Source organism: Prionailurus viverrinus, chromosome D1, assembly GCF_022837055.1.
Source record: "Prionailurus viverrinus isolate Anna chromosome D1, UM_Priviv_1.0, whole genome shotgun sequence".
NCBI classification, from domain to species: Eukaryota; Metazoa; Chordata; class Mammalia; order Carnivora; family Felidae; genus Prionailurus; species Prionailurus viverrinus.
This window is the reverse complement of record NC_062570.1, coordinates 96,881,420-96,904,476: the sequence shown is the minus strand read 5'-3', so window position 1 is coordinate 96,904,476 and position 23,057 is coordinate 96,881,420. Positions and strand designations below refer to the sequence as shown.

General features: G+C 44.4%; 1 protein-coding gene across 1 annotated transcript in view; it reads right to left on the bottom strand.

Moving 5' to 3' along the window:
- The window catches only part of EXT2 (exostosin glycosyltransferase 2), a 147,365-nt gene that overhangs the window by 36,226 nt on the left and 88,082 nt on the right, over positions 1-23,057 (bottom strand). The window contains exons 9-10 of the mRNA XM_047878133.1: positions 10,972-11,161; positions 1,618-1,784 (exon numbers count right to left, since the gene is read on the bottom strand). Of these exons, the coding sequence (XP_047734089.1) occupies positions 1,618-1,784; positions 10,972-11,161 (357 nt within the window). The remainder of the gene's footprint in view (positions 1-1,617; positions 1,785-10,971; positions 11,162-23,057) is intronic.

Below are 23,057 nucleotides of genomic sequence, written 5' to 3'. Positions count from 1 at the left end.
GAGCGGAGACAGGGAAAGGGAGAGAGAGAGACTCTTAAGCAGGCTCCACTCCACGACAGTGAGATCATGACCTGAGCCAAAATCAAGAGCAGGACGCTCAACCGAATGAGTCAGCCAGGTGCCTCAAGTCTACCTTTCTTTCACTAGACTTCATTTAGCCCAACTGAAAATACTGAGGAGGGAGCACTCTATCCATCTTGGCTATACCATTCCAAATGTTCCCTTTTATCCACCTCCTTTCACCACAAAAAAAAAAAAAAAAAAAAACCCATGAATATAGTCTGAAGCCACTATATGCAACGAAGAGAGAAAACACTGGCCAAAAAAAAAGGTCTTTTTGCCATGAGTTGGCTAGAGAAACAAGTAGGTAATTCGCTTTTTTTTAAAAATGGGAATGATAGTGTGCTACAAATCATCTAATATCCTAGATGTGATAATGTAAAAGACATCTCTGTGAATGAGAATAAACCCAAAAAGATGACACACATGTTTGATTAGCCACTCTCACGCCTTTCACCGGCCAGTAACTATACTGACTGTATCACACACCAGCCTAATTCACAACAATTTCTGTTACACTCAAACTTAAAAAAACAAACAAACAAAGAACTTGAGCTTTTAATTTTTGGTGGTGGTGACAGGGGGATTCCTATTTCTTCCCCTGAAAATCCACTTCTAGCTTAAGGGTTAGAAAATGAACTTCTATAATAAATACACAATATAGAATATATATATATTCATTTAATAAAATCTGAGTGCCAAATATGGCCTCATATAATAACATTTCGTGATTTCTTAGAACCTCAACTTCAGCAAACCCCGAGTCAACTACAAAGACGGCTGCCTCTCTCACGGGCAGGACGCGTGTAGGGGACAGACCGCACCACTTTCCCTGTGTCGGCCGTGGCTAATTGACGTATACTCTCTGTTTTGTTCAGGTCCGATGCCGCCGTCACATCCCCGCACCGCAGGCCTCCTCCTGCCGCCGTCACGCCATGCATCTCACGCACATTCTCCCTGACAGAGCTCATCAATTCCTATTGCTTTTCACCAGGCCTCGGCTCTGGCACTTTCCCCTGGGGAGACCTTTACTGGTCTCCATACTTAACCCTTGAACCCAGCCTAATCCATCAGCCGCACTGAATGAACAGTGATAGAGCATGTTTCTCCCTAAAGACAGGCAGCCAACCTCTCCACTTAAACCTCAGAAAGAAAGCCATCAACAGGGTCTGCTTTCTGTTTGTCAGCGTCTCCAGCGTCTCTGCTCATTGGCGTTTTTATTGTTGCCGCGCCCAGCTGCTTGAGTCAGGGGAAGTGCCATTCGAGGAGACATCAATTAAGTGCTCGTTAAATGCTATAGATGCTCTTTTGAAAATATCCCCTGGGACTCTCCCTGGGAGTTCCCAAAAGTAGTGGAGGCCACAGCTGTCACTCTAGGATAGGGTTTCCCCAAAGTCTGGGAGAACAGCTTCATAACCCACGCTCTTAGGCACTATCGACTAGGGAGTAGAAACTGTGGCTTTAGACGATGAAATCTAATCCTCTTCATTAGGAAAGACAAGCAACGCTAGGCAAGAAACAGTCAATATGTAAACAGACTGTCTGAAACCTCCTTACCTCATAACCAAACTGCAGCTCATCAGAGGTCAGCATGATGATATCATCGTCGATAGCCAGGACAGCCTCTGTCTCGATTTCGTCATAAGGGAAGAATCGGTTACTCAATTTGTTTTCAGCAGTCCTCACAACTTTCAATGGAACCCGGATTTTGGGCCAGAGAGAGTCTGGGGGGGGGGAAGAAACGAGGCATGCATTACTCTTCTAACCTCTGTGAGGAGATAAAGCAGTGAATGCACCATGCCACAGATGTGATGGAACTTACTTCCACGGCTCCCACTCAACCCACACGTACAACTGGGCACAGAGGAGCTCTTACAGATGCCTGGTTATAAAATTCGGTAAGTACTTCTGTCCTCTCTAGGTCCTCACAACACTACTCAACCTCAAGGCTGTCTTAGCCAGAGTGCACAGATGGCTTCCGCTCACAACTGAGACACAGAGAAGCAGAGAGACCCAAGATCACAACAAGAGGAGGGGTCAAGTCCACACCGTCTCATTCTCAGGCCCAGGGTTTGCTACCAGAATTCCACCGGCTCCCCTGAATACCTCCGGCCAGGCACACCCCAGCTCAAAGCATGCCTCCGCTCTGCCAGCAAAGACAAAGCACGCGCTCGAGGTGTCTGCCCCGATGTGCCAGCCTCCACAATGCAATCGCAAACAGAGATCAATGCCGCTAAAATCCAGCCCTCAAAACGGGTCTCACTGAACAACGTGGGTTTCTTAACTTAGCACTTTATCCCCTCAACCACCCCTTCGCTCTGATTCACTAGGTTTGGTTTCTCATCATGACCAATTTACAGAATAAATATCAAATTTCTAGGTCCAATTATGCGGGATTTTCTAGTATACTGAAGAAACACCAACCCATGACCTGCCTTACATTTTTTGCCATTCTACTCTGAAATGATTGAAGCAACTCAACCACAGGTTCCTCATTTTAAAATGGCGCATTTAGCATAGCACCCCTGTCCATAGACCTCGGGGTTCTTTACAGAGGGTAGTGTGTTCTTCACACAGCATTTGTCAAATGACAAGAGGAAAGCTAGGTATCATACTGGTTCCCAAAACTCCATTGTGTAATTGTGGAAAGATGCTGTCTGCGTGGGTCTTGAAGTTCCAAATGCCTGTGGCCGCTCCCAGGTCCCCATACTAAAGAGAAGGGTGGTGAGGGAGAGTCAGAAGGGAAAAGGCTGTCTTTACTGCCTTCGGATGAAATATCTCACTAAGGTACATTTTATAGTGTATCCATTGTAACACATTGTTGGGACAGAGTCCTGGAAGAAGCCGGCACAATGGAGGCCCTGTAATTAAGGAAGGCATTCAGCCTTAAATAAGCACAGAGCCTGAAAAAGCAGTCAACTCCAAGAAAAGACTGAACTGAACACCAAAGAAATGATCCTATGGGTCACTGCCTTTTAATCAATAACAGTAGTTAATTATCGTTTCCTTCTTGGCACAGAAGCACATAATAAATAACTTTGGAATAAATGGACGGACACAGGACTTGAGAGACTGAAGACCTGAGTCCTGTATTACCTATGGGGTCTCAGGCAACTCCTTCTCGTTCTCCTCTAAGAATAAGCAGGGGTGGGGGGAGGGCACCTTTACTAAGCAACTAGTATATGCCACACGCTTTGTAGATGCAATGTCATCCAATCCTCCTGACAACCCCGTGGGGCAGAAATTACTTACAAAGTAGTAGCAGTAGTTACAAGGCTCACAGAGATTAAGTAATTTGGCAGGAGTTACAGAGCTAATAAATGAGAAGGCCTGTGACTGAATCTAAGTCTGTTTAGCATCAAAAACCAAACAGAACATGTACGATCTATTGCAGCTTGAACACCTCATGCTTATCTAGATCTGGGACAAAACAATGAAGCTCAATGTTTTCTCCAGCAGTCATCCTTATTCTCATTTGCTCCCCACTCCCTCTTCCAGGTAAATAAAACCCCTGGCATAAATCTACTGTCTAAATCCTTATAAAACATGAATCATAACGTCTAAAATATAAGAGGTTATAGCCCCACCTACTAGACCACTGAGTCTCAAACTTTCTGGTGTCAGGATTCCTATGGGCTCTTAAAAATTGTTGAGAACCCTGGGGTGGGTGTGGGGGAGAGGGGGATATGGGTGATGGGCATTGAGGAGGGCACATTGTTGGGATGAGCAGTGGGTGTTGTATGTAAGCGATGAATCATGGGAATCTGCTCCTGAAGCCCAGAGCACAGTGTATACAATGTATGTTAGCTAACTTGACAATACTTTATATTATAAATAAATATATATATCGTTGAGAACCCCAAAGAAGCTTTCCTTATATGGGATACACACACACACACACACACACACACACACACACACACACACAATTTGTATGAGAAATGACAACTGAGGAAATTTTAAAACACAAGAATACACAAGCACACATTCCACTAGCCACTAGATTGATGTTATCCCATGTTACGTAGCCTCTGAAAAACTCCTCTGTCACCTTGTGAAAGAATAAAGAGTGGGAAATGGAGGTGACTTAGTATTATTATGAACATAATTTCAACCTCCCAGACCCCTGCAAGATTCTCATGGATGTCCAGGTCCCTGGACCACACTTTGAGAGCTTTTGTGTTCAGATTTGGGTGTCAAAATACGGAGAAAGTTCCAACAACCTGGAAAACAGTCTGGGAGGAGTGACAGGGGCAGTGCAGGCACATGAATCCAGGATTTCTATGGAATGTTTAAAGAAACCAACTGTGCCAGCTGTCAGCATACTGCCCCTCAGCTCCAATGCCACCCTTCATTGCCCTGTTTCTCATACTGGAACTAGATCCCGTATACATTTCCCTTTTGCCAACTAGCTCAATTCTAGGCTTTGTCTGTGGAGGGTGCTGGAGGGACCCTTGGGAGGGAAGAGGGCTTTTCTTCTAGTTTCAGTGTGCCTCTTTAACTTCTTGCTCCTTCGGTCCTTGGCCAGAAGACAGACAGGCAGCCGCACTTCTCCCCACCAAGTGTAAGTGGCACCTCTAAGGGGCCCCTTCACAACAGGTTCTGCAGAGACCCCCAAGAGCAATGCAGCTGAGGGTCCCTCGCCATGGGTGGTTCCACGGGAGCTCACTGAAGCCCTCAACAGTTTCCTAGTAAGTTCAAGAACACGCTCTGGGTAGCTTCCTATTGAATTCCGTGGGTACTGAAGGGGAGCGGTAGGTTTCCCGGTCACCAGACTGAGCCTGCAACCCCCGCACACTTCACTATGCAGTGGGCTACGTATTGTCACACGCTCTCCAACAAGGTCTGAATCTCACATCTAGCTGGGGAAGGGGCTCCTGTTATCTTTACAGTTTTTACTTCTTAGTCACCAATCACCCGTTACTGGTTAATGATTCTTTATATTAAACTTTTCCTGTTCAGGTTACTGGTGGTTTCGGTCTTCTATGTTGGCCTTGACTGATACATTAGGCTATCAGGAGGATTATCAGATGAAAGGGGAATTGTTCTCCGTGGCCTCTAAAGTTAGAACCATGACCGGTAGCTGGGTGAAAGTTGCAGGGAAACTGATTTAGATTCAAAATAGGTAGGAATCTTCTGATGGCAGAAACTGTTTTAGATACAGTGAAATGCCTTCAGCAGTTCAATGCACGCTTTTACTGGAAATGTACTAATTTAGGTCAGATTTCTACTCGACATCATATGAGAAACCAAACAAGATGTCTCTAAGGTCCGGGATCACATAAGACAATAATATATCATAGAAAGAACAGTCTCTGGGGGTGCCTGGGTGACTCAGTCAGTTAAGCATCTAACTCTTGATTTCGGCTCCGGTCATGATGCCAGCCAGGGTCATGGGAACAAACCCTGCATTCACTTGGAGCCTGCCTGGGATTCTCTCTCTCTCTCTGTGGCTCCCCCACTCACATTCACTTTCTCTCTAAATAAGAAAGAAAGAAAGAAAGAAAGAAAGAAAGAAAGAAAGAAAGAAAGAAAGAAAAAGAAAAAGAGAAAGAAAAAGAAAGAAAGAAAGAAAGAAAGAAAGAAAGAAAGAAAGAAAGAAAGAAAGAGAAAAAACGAACAGTCTTCGGGAAGAGCTTCAAATCCCAGGTGTACTCCTTACTAGTCATGTGATCCTAAACAAATCAATCGCGTTTAACCTGTGTCTTCAACTACGAAGACAGAATAATAACACTATCTTCCCATCACTGACTGTGAGAATGAACATGAAAGCACTTAGCAGCACAGCGCCTGGCACATGGCAGATATCCAGTAAATGTTAGCTGTGCCTTCCTTTGAACATATGTGTCTATTTACAGAACCAAAGGACTTCTTTTGAACCTTAGGGGTGGCAAAGTGGTATATGTTAGATCTGATACATTACTCTGAAAATCCAGTGGCATCACCCAGCTTGTACCTTCCATATCCACTTTTATGTATGTATGTATGTATGTATGTATGTATGTATGTATGTGTGTATTTACTGAGAGAGAGAGAGAGAAAGACAGAGACAGAGACAGACACAGCATGAGCCAGGTAGGGGCAGAGAGAGAGGGAGAATTCCAAGCAGGCTCCACACGGTCAGCACAGAGCCCCATGTGAGGCTCGAACTCACAAATGGTGAGATCATGACCTGAGCTGAAATCAAGAGTTGGACACTTAACCAACTGAGCCACCCAGGTGCCCCCATATCCACTTTTAAATAAATAGGATCCCTGCCATTATTAATCCTCTAGAGCGGAGACAATGGAACACAGAAATGAAGCAAAAGAACACAAAGTAACAAACAGCTCCTCTTTCTGCAGTGTGTATAGACAACAGGCTAGCTGCTTGGGTTGAGTATGAACTTTCCTCTACCCTGCATGGGATTTGGACTTCCACTTGGTGAATGTGCACAGCATGTTCGAAGCACAGACGGCTTTCCACATTTTTCACCTACATAGCCAAAGAATTACTTGAGACAATATCCATAGGGAACTAACTTGCCCCTGCCCTTGTAAAGTCTTTGATGGGGAAGTTTTAGGGAACGATGCAGGGCCAAGGAGGATGATATGGGCCAAGGAGGTGAAGATGGACACGGGACTACCCCTCCCTGTTCTGAGTCACACCTCGGTAGCCAAAAGTCAGCCAGGGCAAGAGCAGTCTCCACCTCAACAGTCAGCTGTCTACGCACCATCATTAGCACAGACAGGCCTCCCAACAGAACTCCCAGTTTCTCGCTTTCACATTTTCAAGTAAAATAGGCCTCCAAGAAAAGCAACTACCATTCGCCCAGGCTTCAGCATTCCTTCTGTGGAGGGCAGCACCAAAAATAAACATTATAAATTACCCCCTGCCCTTAAAGTAGATAATTCTGACATGGGATTTTGATTGTTTAAAAAATTAGGACAGAAGCTCAAGGTAGGAGAGAAAAATGTGGGTGAGAAAGAAGAACTTTTTCTCCCCTTTCCATTAGTATTTTCAAAAGAACAGACTTACTCTTCTGTCTCTCTTTTGAGTCCCTGACAAGGACCTAGTTCGTCTACATAATCCCAAATCAGAGAACAGACAAAGCGTGATGATTTGCCTACTACTAAATGGTAATCCAAATAGATACAGTGGGGCTTTGTGCAAAGGGCATGAGCTTCGCATCCACAGAGACACGTGTTTATTTCTGGCTCTGCCATTTGCAGTTTTGTGATTCGGGCAAATCACACGTCTCATCGGGAGTTTCATTTTTGTAAAATGGGAATAAGAACAGCTTCCTTGCAGGTTTGTCCCAAGGACTAGAGATAATATGCGTAAAGCACCTGGCACAGTGCCTGTTCCTGGGATTTAAAAGGTACATAATACGTGGTTATAAAAACATAGTATCGTTTTCATCTTTATAACTGGGTTCTTGTAAAGTCTTACAAACTTCACTTCTCCCCTGACAATCTGAAGAGGTGTAGACACACGGCCGTGGGGAGGCCCCTCAGGATGCAGAAGGACACAGTAGCATAGCCAGGGACCTTCAAGCTCCAATTCCATTGCTGAGCCCAAATGGGGTCTCTTTTTCTGTACTCCTTCTAAATTCTAAATGAATTCAAAATAATGTGCCTTACGTCTCATCCTGTGAATCTGCAGCTGGCAAAATAAAAATGTCACCTTCCATTCACACAAAGTAGTCTGAAAAACAAGGGTTTTCCAAGCACATTGCTGAATTTATGAAAAACAAACAGCTGAGCCAGGTGACCTGATAACTTCACAGTTAGGAGCTTTAGTCTAGCTCTAAGGAGAAAAAGAACTCCTTGTGTTGAGGGTTTTTTTTAAATGTGTACTGATTAATGGTTTTCTCCATGTTGGATGCCAAGAAAGATGTGAGCAAAGAGAATTTTCCCTCCATCTTGGCAAAGGTACCATAAAATGCTCAGGTTGACTGAAGATGACCCCAAGCCCATCCTGGCCAACACTGTCACAAACACAACCACAGACCCATAAAATAAATGGTCAGATTATCTCCATACAAACCTTGAGCTCACTTCTGGAGTGCTCAAGCTGCTGGTGTCCAGCTGGTCCCCATGACGTTAATTCCCCACAGTCCCAGAATTCAGCACAAATGCAAGGTGGCTGGCTGTGACTTCTACTTCTCTGTTGCCTCCTCTGGGTTGACCATCCCAACACACTCAGCCCAGCCCGCCTGCTAACAACTATCAAAGTCACAATCTGAAGCCAGGGAGCTCCTGAGGTCAATTCAAATTTAACACTGAAATCAGCTAAAACAGAAGGTTGAGTTAAACCTGTCTGAGATGTACAATGTAAGAGCTTCCTTCACACGGAGGCCAGGGGCCAAGCCAAACAACCTCTATATCCATCAAGTTTGGAAACTGAAGAGCTGGGGAGGACGAAGGCAGTGGCTTGCCTTTTTTTTCTGACAGAGCTCGAAACCAATGTGACGAAAGCACACTGGAAATTTCTATTGCCTAGTCTAAGTATTTACTTAAACTTCAAACCCAGCAATTTAGGCTTAAATGTAACCAAAAAGCAAAAAGTATTTGGTTGTGTTGGAGAGTGAAAAAAAAAAAAAAAGTTGTGGGGGGAGCCGGGGGGGGGGGTGGATTTCTGCCTACATTAACCCTCCCAGCAGTAGACATGTTCACCGCAATATTTATTTTAGTAAATGTAGAGAAAGTGAAAAACATCATTTTCGCCTCTAATATTTCAAAGCCTTGGACTTGCTTTATAAAAGATATATATGTTACTAATGCCATACATGCAGACTCAGATGGCTTTGCTGGCATGAGGACCAGAGCTGACAGCCTCATTTACCAACTGAACAAACACCCCACAGAAGATTAAACATGGTTCACGCTCTCCCCAAACAACCACATCGCCAGAGCCTGAGTGGAGACCTAAAAACCACTGCGAGGGAAAAAAAAAGCTGGTTCAGTCTCTAAACGTGTCAAATTTGGGGCCTCATCGGTTAAGGGCTCGCTCTCTTCCCCGGAGCCAAAACATTACAAAAATAAACTAAGCTCCTGGTCATAAAATTAACCACATTTTAGCAAGGTCTCCCCCAAATTAAGACTGAACACCCGGCTCCAAAACCTCTAGGTTTGTGTTACTGCTTTCCGTCAAACCAGGGCGAGGCGAGGGCTTCGACTAGGAGGGCAGTGAACGGTTCCTCCCTTCTCACGGTCTGCGAGGGACTCGCACTCACAAGAAACCACTCCCCTGGAGCGCAAAGTGCCTGACCAAGGTGTCTAAGGAAGGAGAAGCCTCCTTTGCATTTAGCTCCAGATTCTGCACCTGTGCCTATCCGGGCGGGCGGGGGCTCCCTCTGAAAGCCGGCGGCCCGCGTGCGCGGGAGCGGGCGCAGGAGGGCGAACGTGGCAGGATGCAGTGAGCTACCGCGGATCCGAGCAGGGACCCACAGCCTTCCTTCTCAAAACAGGACTCGTCCCTTTCAAGTGCCAGACCAAGGAGCAGCACAACAGTGCCGGCCGGCTCACCCCCCCCCCCCCCCCCACCTCCAGGTGAGGCACCGGGCTGGGCCCTCTCCATGCCCCTCCCTGCACAGCTCCCGTTTCCCTCTGCCTTTCCCTTCCTCCTGCCCAGTTCTTCCTCCTGCCCTCTCCTCCCTTTTCCTTCTACCCCTTTCTTGAGAGTCAAATAAATGAAACAAACAAAAATCCAGGAAACCGGTTGTTGGGAGGAAAACGGACTTGGCATAAAAAGATGTACTTAATAAGAAAAGGCACTGTTCTTTGGAGCGTAAAATGGGAGCGTCATTTAAAGTAGACATTTTGTTGACTTAAACCGCGGCTCCCTACATCTAGAGAGAAAGCGTAGGATTCTCTCAGAGAACGAAAATCCCACTAAGGAACATTTCTTAACTGTCTCAGGAGGTACTAAAGAATTTTCTTGGGGGTAATTTCTGATCTGCCTCACAGACAGAAAATGTTCTTCTTCCAGCCTAAACTATAGATCTACCGGGGGCAGTTTCCAGGGTTGACTATCCTGACTTCAGTATTCCCAATTAAAAGAGAATAGCCATAAAAAGTGCAGATACTACTGTCAGGCAATAAACTAGACCTTATCAGTGATAGTGGTGCACATTACAAACTTCAAACTCATTCCTTGCTCTAATCCATCAGAAACTTCCTGGCTTTAATAGGCTATAAAGGGCAGGAGCTTTGAAGTGCCTGGGATTAGGATCAGTAATAGACAGACTGAATGAGAAACTAAATGCAGGTGGAACATACTCTATGCCTCCTGAATGAAAAAGAAATCCAGTTAATCAAACAGTCCTCAACCCTAGCTGCCAGCGCCAGCCAGCAGCTCACACGGTGGCCAAGGCAAGGGACAAAGCGATTAGCGATGAACCGCCTGGGGACCGTAGGGCGCACTCACTTTAAGGAACTGATTCGAAGCCTGGAGACGGCATGCTCTGCTGACTTGCCCAGTTGGAAGTGAGGCCATCTTTTTTTTTTTTTTTTTTTTTTTTAAGGAAAGCACAGTATCAGAGCCGAGATAAGGAAGGAGAAAACTAATGCCTTTTAAACTGAGCTTTCATGTAAACAAATCAGCTGAGATGGCCGAGGGAAGCTGAGGTCTGTTTTCCCAAGGCTGCTGGCCTTTGATCCCACTGATTCCTAAGCTCTCAGACCCTCGTGGCTGCAGCTCACACCCTGGGCGCACAGTGAGCTGGGCCACCCCAGAACAAGAATGAGATGGCTGACTAAACTGGGGTCACGCTGCCTCAGAAATGGCATTACTGTTGACAAAGCAGGAAACTTCATGCAAGCCTAAGGATGCAAATAATGTGGCCAGTCCCAAACTGACCCGGCTGGGAGGCGCGCCGACACCCAAAGCAGGCCGTTCCTGAACACAGCACCTTCCCGCCCTTTTTACCTTCCGGGGGATTTTTATTCTGATTATTCCAGACAACGAGCAGCTTGGACAGACTGGGCACCTTGGACACTTCAGTGATGACCCGGAAGAGGCTCTCCACTCGGTCGTAGGTGAGGACGATGGCGGTAAAACCTTGGGACTGTGGTGGAATCAGTGGGAGGAAGAGTGGGTTGCTCACACTGCCCCGCTTCTGCAAGAGAACAGATGAATAGGAGTCAGCGAAGGGTCTAGTAACCATGGGGCTGATCTCTTTGCCACTGCTGTCAGCAGGCTAGAATGTGGGAGATTGGGTGGCTGTCACCGTGACCAGCCCAAGAGCTTTTGTACGGACTCTCTTTAATTAACTTTAGCTCTGATGCCACTAAAACAGGAGCAGAGAATGTCTGTAGCCCAGAAGAGATTGCTAGTTAAACCCAGCAGATGAAATACATGCATTATCTCCATCCTCTCCTCAAGTCCACTAAAGTGACCGTAGATCGGAAATAGAAATGGACGACGACAGTGAAATTAGAGAGGCCACAACAGCTGATGAGCAGCAGGGACGGGTTTCTGAAAGACTGGAAGGGTGAAGTGGTAACGGGGCAGGAGAATGAGAGCGGAAGCGAAGTGCCTACACAGAGGGGGGCCCAGGAAGGCAAACCAGTCCAAACTGCTCAGCCCCCAAAGGCTCAGAACGGAGTTCAGCAGGAACCTTGTGGGGTAAGAGGAGGGGCAGGGCTGAAAACAGGAAGACTGGTTAAAAATATGTGTAAGGAGCAAAAAAAAGACCCAGACCCACAAAACTTCCCTTCACCCAGCCACTCAGCCAGAAGAGTCCTCTTCTTGCCCACCCCTGCAGGGGGAGGGAGGTATATTCTCTGGGGAGCTGAAGCTCTGGGTATGGAAATGTGGACGCCTTTGGGAGGAAAATGCAGGTGCCAGTCTACGTTCTGAGTGATGAGCCCCAGAGCCTTCTTGCTCTCCAGCTCCCCAAACGCTGGCGGCCATGGAGCCCACTTGCCACTCAACCATCTCACAGCCCTCCGGGAAGCAGGCTTGCCCTCACACACACAGCTTCCTTCCGGTCAGGTTTTCAGTGATTCCCTGGTAATTATGAACAGATCCTAGAATCACAGCCGTTTCAACAATATCTTCCGCATAATGACAGAAACCAAATGAACGAATAGAAAAGAAGGAACTCAGGGGAAACAGAGACAATAGAAAAGCAGAAGGATATTAAAACAACATCAATAAATTATATCCTCAGGAAGAGAATTTTTCATCCATGAAGTAATTAGAAATTGCTATTTTTATTTAAAAAGATCCATCAAAGAACAGGAAAGAATACTTGAACGTTAAAAATACAGCTTAATTTTTTTTAAAAGCAGGATTGAAAGAAAATGGCAACATATTCCAATCTAGTGAACAAAAAGGGCAGAGATAAAAAACAGGACAAAAAAGATGAGAAAATCCAGGAGGTCCAACATCCATCTAACAGGTTCCTGAAAAAGAAAACACAGAATACAGAAGAAACAAAATTACCAAAGAAATAAGTTCTCAGAACAGTAGAAGAGACATGAGTTTTCAAACTGAAAGGGCCCAAGAAGTAATCAGCACACTGAATTTGAAAAAAAAAAAAAAAAAAAACAAAAAGCAAAACAAAATAAAATATATCAAAGCACATCACTTCTGACACTGGGAATAAAGAGTGTGAATACATAAAATGCATAAATCCTGGCAAGGAGTTCTAGGTGTGAGTTCACTGTATAATTCTTTCAATTTCTCTGTAGGTTTGAAATTTTCTCAAAATAAGGTTTAAAAAGTACTGACGGAAATTCAAATTCTTTGCTACCATTAAAACATTAAGTAACTTTTGATACAGTAATATAAGCAAAAATATTTTTGTACTGATAATAAGATTGTTAAAACAACTTTATATTTTTAAACACCTTTTGTGAGATATAATTCATATAATATACAATCCACTCATTTAAAGCATAAAATGGTTTTTGGTACATTAATTTTTTTAAACCATGGTCAAACATAACATGAAATCAGCATTTTAACCATTTTTAAGGGTACAGATCAGTGGCATTAATTACATTCACATTCATATTATGTGAAAAGTCCAGGACCAGACTTCATCTCTGCCAGAAGGTGGCTGAACATGAAATGTCCTATCTGTTATTCTGGCCGCTTACACTTCTCTAGCGTCTCTCCTACTCTGGCATTCCCAAGGTTCCCCTTCAACCTCATCCTTATCACTGATGGACACCCATCATCACGTAGAGGACAACAGCTGTTTGCCAGATGTAACAGTGTGGGACAGGAAATGTACACAAACACATGGAATACACATGGGATGGGAACTCACAGAGACTGAATGGGATTCCAGGAGTCCTAATGTAATCAGGATATTAAAGCCAGAACGTCCACAACAGGCCATAATTAGATTTCACAGCCACGAGACACAATAGGAAAGGCTATCTGCTCAATGTGGACTTTCTGTGTCTATGACCTCATGCTCTGACATTAAGCTGCAGTCTTAGGAAGGTGCCTGGACTTTAGCACTGGTACCCTAGCATCTCATCACATTTGTAGGAACCCCTTTTACTTTTCGACCCCAAATCTTATTCTTTTATCCTCCTGACTTTTATGGAAACTGGTCAGTAAGTAGCTTATGCTTAAGTCACAACTAATCCTGAAGGCGCATGGCCTCTCTGCCATCACCATCCCAACCCACTCATTTACTCCTACCAACACAATACTCTCTTACGCCTGAAAAGCACCCCTTTAAATGGAAAAGGCAGAAAAACAGATTTTTTGAAGAAGGGTGTAAAATAACGTAATGTGTGATGAAAGATTTACCGAGTATTTACTAAGCGTTAGGCACTGGGCTTTACACGTATTATCTCACTTGAGTTTCACTCACAACAACCCCCTGGTAGACACAGTTATTCTTATTTTGCAGATGATGAAACTATACGATTAAAAATAGTGGATGATGTCTTATCATTTGCTTTATCAGAAAGAAACAAAGAAAGAAAGAAAGAAAGAAAGAAAGAAAGAAAGAAAGAGGAAGGAAGGAAGGAAGGAGGGAGGGAGGGAGGGAGGGAGGGGAGGGGAGGGGAGGGGAGGGAATGATGTTAGGTGCTCAAGGTTACACAATGTGTAAGCTGTCTAGCTCCAGAACACTGGATGGTGGAGGTTCACGGCCCTTCCCCATGCCCTCCTCCTCCGAGTCCAAGGCAGGCATCACCATTTTATAGACTCTAGAAAATGGAACTGTGGGGAGCACCAGAGTTTATTACTTCTAACTCTTCTCTGAGACAAAAATGCTGGAAGTTCTTTATCCTTGATAATCACATGTGGGCAAGAGCCCACCCCAAACTCTACGATTTCCAAAGGTACGTGGAATAAATACGTAACACTGACACAGAGGAAACACATAAATTAAAAAAGGTAAATACATCTCTAACACAGAAGGAAAAACTATTAAAACCCCAACAAAATGAGGTCTGTTCTTGGGAGAAGTGGGGAATGTTAGCACACTCGAACGCCTGTATGACATTAAAAGGAGAGGAAAGTTCCCTGAGAGATGCGAAGCTTGGTTTCGAAAACGAATCCCTTGGAATTTAAACTGAGGCACCCCCTGAAGGGCATCACAGCTCTGATTTCAAGGCACTGCCAGGAGAAAGAACCAGAGTCTCTGGCAAGACGACAGATCGGGTCTCATCCCCTTGGCCAGCTCCATTTGGGAAGTGGAGGGCGGTGGAAGGGGAGGAGGAGAGGCGGGGAAGGGGGTGGGTAGGACCCGACGGTAACTTGTCTTGGTGTTCTACTTTTCCACACTACTCACTTGCACACCAGGTAAGGCTTGAGAAGGCAGAAGCAGAAGAGGCAGCCTAGGGGCGCCTGGGTGGCTCAGTCGGTTAAGCGTCCGACTTCAGCTCAGGTCATGATCTCACAGTCCGTGAGTTCGAGCCCCACGTCGGGCTCTGTGCTGACCGCTCAGAGCCTGGAGCCTGCTTCAGATTCTGTGACTCCTTCTCTCTCTGCCCCTCCGCCTCTCACGCTCTGTCTCTCTCTCAAGAATAAATAAACATTAAAAAAAAAAAAAGAAAAGAAGAGGCAGCCTAAAGGGGAGACAGCACGCCAAGGAGCAGAATAGGGACTGAAATCTTACCAACACTTCCCCATGAAATACAGATCTCGAGATGAGCACAGACCTAACCCAGAAGCGGCCGAGCATGTATTTACTGGGATACGGGCTCGGTGCTTTACTGTAGGATATACCGCCAGGGTTATATGAGGCAGGTGACTTCAAAACCTGAGTCGACATGTTTGGGGTCAGTTTGGGAACTGTGTGTCCTTAATAGGAATCTAGATTCTTTCACCAGCAGCAGTGTGACCGGGGCAAAGTACTTAACCTCTCTTGCACCTCAGTTTCCATAATTGTGATAATACTACTACTTCTCCAGCTATGAGAAATAATAAGAGTCATAATTTCTAACAATGTTAATTATTTACATTTCTTAATTAGCATTTCTTAACAACCAAGAGGCTGTTAATAAAAGTAAATATTTAATATATGTAAAGTACCTCACACATGCAAGCATTCGATGAATGGTAACCAATGGTTGACCCTGTGGGAGTAGTAATTTCTCTGGGCTTTACTTTACACATGTCTTGAAAGTGGGATGGCAATTGTCAAGTCTCTTCCAGCAAGAAGTCTAGATGAAATCCTTCTTCCTCTCTACCTTGACCTTATCATGCTCTAGGGTCCTAGTTTATCCAGATTCTCTACCTCTACTCCTCCAAATATACTGTTTTTATTTTCACAGTTTCCTCTTTTCCTTCCTACTCTTTATATTTTACCTTGAAAGCTCCATGAAAGCAAGAACCATAGCTGTTTTAACACCTAGCGCCTAGCATAGTGCCTAGCGCTACCTGATGAAAACCTGTTTAAAAATGAGTAAGTTGGGGTACCGGGGCCGCTCAGTCAGTTAAGCAGCCAACTCTTGATTTCAGCTCAGGTCATGATCTTATGGTTCGTTAGATCAAGCCCTGCCTCAGGCTCTACACAGAAGGTGCAGAGCCTGCTTGGGATTCTTTCTCTCCCTCTCTCTCTGCCCCTCACCTGCTCGTGTACATTCTCTCTTTCTGTCTCTCTCTCTCTCAAAAATAAACATTAAACATTTTTTTGTTACTGATTCTTTTTTTTTTTAATGTTTATTTTTGAGAGAGAGAGAGAGAGATAGCATGGATCGGGGAGGGGCAGACAGAGAGAGGGACAGAGGATCCGAAGTGGGCACTGTGCTGATAGCACAGAGCTGGATATGGGGCTCAAACTCACAAACTGACCTGAGCCAAAGTCAAATGCTTAACCATCTGAGCCACCCAGGTGCCCTTCCAAAAAAGTCCATTAATACAAAAAAATAAATAAATAAAAATGAGTAAGATTAAATTAAATCCACAGGGCCCAGGTGATGTTCTTTCTGTCCTCTTCATGTCTGGATGTGAAGAGTTGATATACACTCAAATGTGTGACGTCATGAGTTCTAAAGTAATTTCCAACCTAGTTCATTCATTTGAAAGCACTTACCAAGGGGCGCCTGGGTGGCGCAGTCGGTTAAGCATCCGACTTCAGCCAGGTCACGATCTCGCGGTCCGGGAGTTCGAGCCCCGCGTCAGGCTCTGGGCTGATGGCTCAGAGCCTGGAGCCTGTTTCCGATTCTGTGTTTCCCTCTCTCTCTGCCCCTCCCCCGTTCATGCTCTATCTCTCTCTGTCCCAAAAATAAATAAACGTTGAGAAAAAATTAAAAAAAAAAAAAAAAAAAAAGAAAGCACTTACCAAGAATCTTATTGTACCAAATATTCCAAAGAAGTGTAGGATAAGGATATTTAGCAGAGAGTCTGAATCTAGGTCCTGCCATTTACTAGTTTTGTGATGCGTGAAGCTCCTCCTGTATGAATTTCCTCCTCTGTAAAATGGCGACCATGATGGTACCATCTCCTAGGGCGATGATGACTAAGAGAGATGATGCACAGAAGCTCTGAGCAGAGGGCTCAGCATAGAGCTCCATGAACTGTAGTTTAAAACAAACACAAAAACGTGCGGCTCTCCCTACCCGTGTTCTTCCAACCTGCCCAAATACTGGTGTTAGCAATTCAGCGATTGTTCCTACCGATAGTATTTCTGATGCTCATTCATTCAGTCAACATTTCCTGAGCACATCCCATATTCCTAGAAGAAGGTTACAGATGCCAAGACAAACCAAGGCCTTCCCCTTGACATGCTCATAGTCTGGTGGGGAAGACGGCTAGGTAAAATAACAAGTACCAACACAAGGTGTTCAAGTCCGGGGCAGCAGGGAACGTGAAGGCCGACACAGTGGCCTCTGCCTCCCCGGAAGAGACGAGGAGGGGACTGCTGCGTCGTCGTCGTCAAGGGTACGCAGGCGCGTGCTGGCAAACTGAGTAGCAAACAAGACAGGGAGACAAGGGAGGAGAGCGGAAACGAGAGGGACCGGCCGGGCAGGCCAACGCCATGGCACCAGAAGCCTGGAATGATGGAAGGGTCTTTTAAGTCACATGATTAGCTTTCTGTTGATGCCTTTCAAAACTTTCTTTTCCTGAGCATTGTTTTCCTGAGAAGGAAACATGGCTCCCTTTATGTTCTTTTTCAAAAGGTCAGAAATAGGAAATGCTGCTCTACAACTAGGCTTCTGTGCCAATCGCTTTTTTCCTCCTCAAACATAATCCCATTTGCCTTTGGAGCACAAGGACAGCGTGGAGAAAGGCGGCTTTAATTGGGGTGTGTGCCTTCACATGGACCCTCTGCTCCACCGGGGTAAGGTCAACAAACTAACCCCCAGAGAAAAAAACTGGTGGAGAAGGACATTTCAAGAATGGCATTCAGTCCCCTCTGAAATACCCTTAAGAACTGACCCCCTGCTGGCTGACCAGAGAGAGTGTCTACAGTCTGGGACCTCTTGACCCCACTTTCTGCAGGAAATCAAGCAAATTTAAACCTCCATAATTTACTCAAGACTCTGACTTCTGCCAGGGAAAAGGCAAACAACGCTGGCAATTAACTCTGTTGCCTGATTAAATCTCCATCATGGCAGGACAGGGCATGGAACCAGGCACCCAGCAACAGTGACCTGAAGAAAAGGCAAAGCCCACCTACCGCGGCGGCACCGCCAGAATCTGGGCTATCGACACCGCCTTCAAATCTCCCCCATGAAACCGTTTACTCAGAGATGGGAGGAGAAGCCAAGAGGAGACGTATGTATCACTGTGGCAGAGTACTGGCATGTGGCCAGAATACCTTGGCCATCTCCCGCCCCTCCTCCCAAACTCCACTTTCACTCCCACAACAGCCATTCATTCTAGAAGCTTCAATAAGAAATCCAGATTGTTAAACTGCAATCACATAAAAGTAATCCATAATAGCTACAAAAACTGCCAGGTCACAAGACCAGCTGAGGAAAAGTTCTTTCATACTGCTTATTCTGGAAAGCCCTGGTGAGTGAGCAGACCAACCTGCAAGAGAGAGTCGTGGGCTCGGGTTTCAGGATGCCTGAAAGAGACGCATAGGGTCACCCTTCAGTGCAAAGGGGTTTTCCCCTTCAAGAAAGAAATTCAAACTCAAATTAGGTGTGCCTTTGGCAATCTCATACAAGGAAAGTTGTCTGGACCTCTCCTGCAATCTCATTTTGCCTTTTTTTTTTTTTTTTTTAGTTGAAAGGTCACGGTAGCCCGACATGAGCCTAGCCAAAACCATTCTAGCCAAGGTTACCTACCATACAGAAAGCAGAGGAAGGCAGGGAGCAAGTACATGGCCTCTGCTAACCATTCTGAAATGTTCTTGCTGCCACTACCGGAGGATTATAAAATCAAGAGCGAGGAAAACCACATGCCGTTACTAACTAAAGGATTCTTTCAACCTAAACCAACCAAATTCCAGACAGAAGAAATCAACCTTGAAGCAGGATGATCCAAAATTTAATTCCTATTACTCACCATATCAGAGATTTTTTTTAAATGTCACCACGTATAAATTCATGTGACAAGAAGAGAACTAAGCACATTGGAGTGAACCCAGATTTGATTTAACTGAAGGTATCTGGCTGAGAGCAGAAGAGTGAGAATTCAAAGAAAGGAAGGGAGGAGAGGACAGGCTTGTTATACAGAAGCTTTTGAGCCCTTGGTAATGAGGAGCCTTACCTATCCCTACCTTGACAGAAAGGGCAGTTTCCCTGCTTGTTTTGAAGTTATCAGCCCCTACCTCAATGTGGTTTCAATTATGAATTACCAGACTAAAAGGGGGGAAAAGCTTTGATTTATTCTTTTTTGCTCCAATTATGCATGATGTGTTTCCACTGAAGATTTTGAAAAGTATTTCATCATGCCTCTCATCCTGAAGTGGTCAAAGGGCAAAACCAAAAGGAGTTAACCCTTCCATTTCATCTCGAGGTTCACAGAGACCTCCTACTAAAGGATACAGAGCAAGGCCTCGGAAGCGAACAGAGCCAGGAAAGGGTTAAGCATTAGCATCACATTACTAACGTGCATAAGGGTGGTGTCCCCTGTCCCAAATGGTGAGATGATATTTATGTTAATGGTTACTGGGAGATTTGAAAGGGGCAATCAGTAATGTGGCCCATGTTACCTTAACCATTAAACCTCTGCAGTCCCAACAACTGGCGGCACACACTCCACTGGGCATGCGCTGCCTCAGGAAACCAGACAAGTACAGAGACCTAGCGCGGTCTTCGGGCCGGCTCCCTTAGATCAAGGGAGAAAGGATTCGGCGACAGGTCTGAAGTCTACTTGCTGCGTCCTACCTTTAATTCATTCCACCCACAAAAAACAACTGATTGTTCACAAACACAAGGTAACACGGATGGCTACAATCTCACTGACTCCATGGTAAGCAGACACACGAAAGATGAAGAAAATCAAAGGTCAGAAATCCCCTTAGTACGGCAGACTTAAGTAAGGGAGATAGTAAATTATCAACTTAGCATCCCTAGAACTTCCTTAGGGCAATTTGCTCCCGAGTACGTTTTCTATGGTGGAGCTGGAATGGGTCCAACCGCATTTGAGTGTACCAGAAGAACAGGCTTGGGCGACTCTCTGAGAGACTAACGCAGGGTCACAGGAGCCTGGGGCAAGCAATTTCTACTGTCAGTCTCTTTTTCTTCTGGACGAGTTTAAGGTCTTCTCTTTTTCTTTGGTGTACTGTGGTTTCACCTGCTTCGTGATTTATATATAGGTCTTCCTGAATCTGAAGTCTGGAATTCAACAATAACGGAAAGTCCTCAGCCATTATCCTTTCAGAGGGCCTCTTTCCACCCTGCCTCTCTTCTCCTTCTAGAACTCTTGATTAGACATCCTCCACTCTCCACATCACTTCACTTTTCAGTCTCTTTGGGTTGTATCTCGACAATTTTTTTTTTAATTTTTTTAATGTTTATTTATTTTTGAGAGAAAGAGCATGAGTGGGGGAGGGGCAGAGAGAGACAGAGACAGAGAGACAGAGAGACAGAATCCAAAGCAGGCTCCAGGCTCCGAGCTGTCAGCATAGAGCCTGATGAGGGGCTCAAATTCATAAACCACGAGATCACCACCTGAAGTCGGACGCTTAACCAACTCAGCCACTCAGGCGCCCCTCAACAATTTCTTTGAATCTAATAATCTAATCCCATAATCAGAGTCCTTGAAGGTGAATTTCTGCTGGTTCTCAGTCATGATATTGCCTTATTTCTTTATGGTCTTGTGGGTTGTAACTGTGATTTTCCTGAGATACTTTATTTGTAAGAATTGAGACCCAGATTGAAGACGAATTACTCAAGAGTGGGTTTGTCTACTTCTGCTGGTCCCTACCAATTCAGGGCCACTTCCAACGAAATTCTCTGAAAGTGTATTTGGATGACACCTATTGTATGAATTCGGACCACGAACCATGTGAAGGTGGCTTAAAACTGTAGTTCTCAACAGCAGGATCATTACAGACCTACTTCTTTTCCCCTTTAACTGAAAATATAGTCTTTTGATTTCCTGGATTCTCCAGGAAGTTCTTTCTAGATTCCCCAACTTACATAGGCCACAGGCTGTCCATCCTGCTTCCCTGCCCCATTCTTCATAGCAGAAGCCCCAGGTCATCAAATTACAAAAATGTCCACGCAAAGCTGGCTCTGGTTCCCAATCACCTGCCAGGGTACCCAGCCTCATTTTGTTGAGTGAGTCAACAAATATCTTATTTTCACGCCAGCTTAGCAATACGCTAAAACTGCTTTATGATATTTCATTCAGTATTTTACTTGTTCAGTTGGGAGGGTCATAGAGCATATCTAATCCATCATAACACCAGTGACGGAAGTCTGTCTCTATTTACACTGTCAATCTAATTATTTGCTATTGTGTTTCCTACTTAATTTGGGGGCCAAGTTTGTGTGCAAGATAAAAACAGTTATGAAAATACAGTAGTATATTATAATAGATGGAATGATGGACTGAGAATCTTCTTTAGTCTCCATTTCCTCTTTTATAAGACAGAATGATGGAGAGGTAGATCTTAAGTAAGTCTCACTTTCTTCGTCTGTAAGAACAGAGCTAACAGAATGTTAACTCTTGGAGTTGTAAGGATTAAACAACAGAAAAAACATAATAGAGCCTATATGGGTACAAAAAACTAAAAGGAAAAACAAAAAAACCACTGTCCTGTGAATTTCAGTTTTTCCCCACCAGTGTCCTTCACAATTTTAAAATTTGTTCCCTGTGATAAAGCATTATACTAGCAGCCTTATGTTAACAACACTTTACTTTTTATAGTCCCACACCACTTACAAAATGCTTCCACATATACTATTTAAGATTTCATTAATAACCCTGTGAAATAAGTAATATCCCCATTTTACAGACAAGGATAACAAATTTCAAAGCATAAGTTCGAGTTAATAAATGGTCTTGAACTCCAAGGTTTGATTCCTTGGAGTCCTTTTCAGTGGTCTTGATTTGTCGTCGGTAATCAGTCACTGTGCTACACTATTCTGAAGCTGTTGGTACCCCTAAACCCAGTCCTACAGAGGAGCGCACACAGCCGGGAAGACAGATTTGGTAGGTAACCTCTGGTCACTCAGCTCATCGCTAGGAAAGAAGGGATTAAAATGCGCACTTCAGGAATTTCTGAGCTATGGTTAGCTTACTGAAGACTCACAGGTTAGACCCATCTGAATGCCTCTCTGCAAATTCCAGCTATTATCTGAGTTTTAGCTACTTTTTTCTTGATATAGCACTGAAATTCACATTTGGCTAAATGCCCACCCTCTTCCATAGAGCCAAACTACTGTCAAGAAGGCCAGGAAAGGTTGCCACTGATTGCTTTTCAGGTAGTGGAGGAAAAAGCTGACATTTCATCCTCCTTTTGCTTGGAAAGGAAGCCAATCATTTATAAGAATCCTCATCTGGCTGCAGCTTCCATCGGTGGGATGGATAGAAGCCAGTTAAATGGCTCAACATAAGCCATATTAAAAGAATTTGGAATGAGGAAAGAGTGGGTTCCATATGCTGATGCTTTTAATAATTCATGAGTTATATCAGTCTGCAAGTAATAAATTTCGCTAAATATATCTATGGTAAGATAGTTTAAGACACTGTCTAATCAATTAAATGGGGCAAAAATAACACATCATTGATTTTGTTGGTTCATACTTTGATATATTAAAAATAACAGTTCACCTACTTGACATAGTTCACAAGATCTGGATTATTTTTGGAACATAATTACCATCTGCAGATCTGTTACTTAAGAAGTGTACTGAAAACACTTAGAAGATATGTTTTAATGAAAACACTAGTGATTTATTTGATGCAAATAAACAAAGCTGATCTACAATCCAAAGTGTTTCAAGAATGTCAATGGCAGCCGAAACAGCTACTTCTCACGAGAGGTAAAACAAATTCATGATTTCGTCTGACTATCCTGCACTTGAAATATTCTGACAGTTGGAAAGAGAAGTTCATTCTCTGGCCCAGGCATAAAAACGTTTGCTGAGCCCACTGGCTGTAAGAGGCCAGCTATGGTACGGAGGAAGACT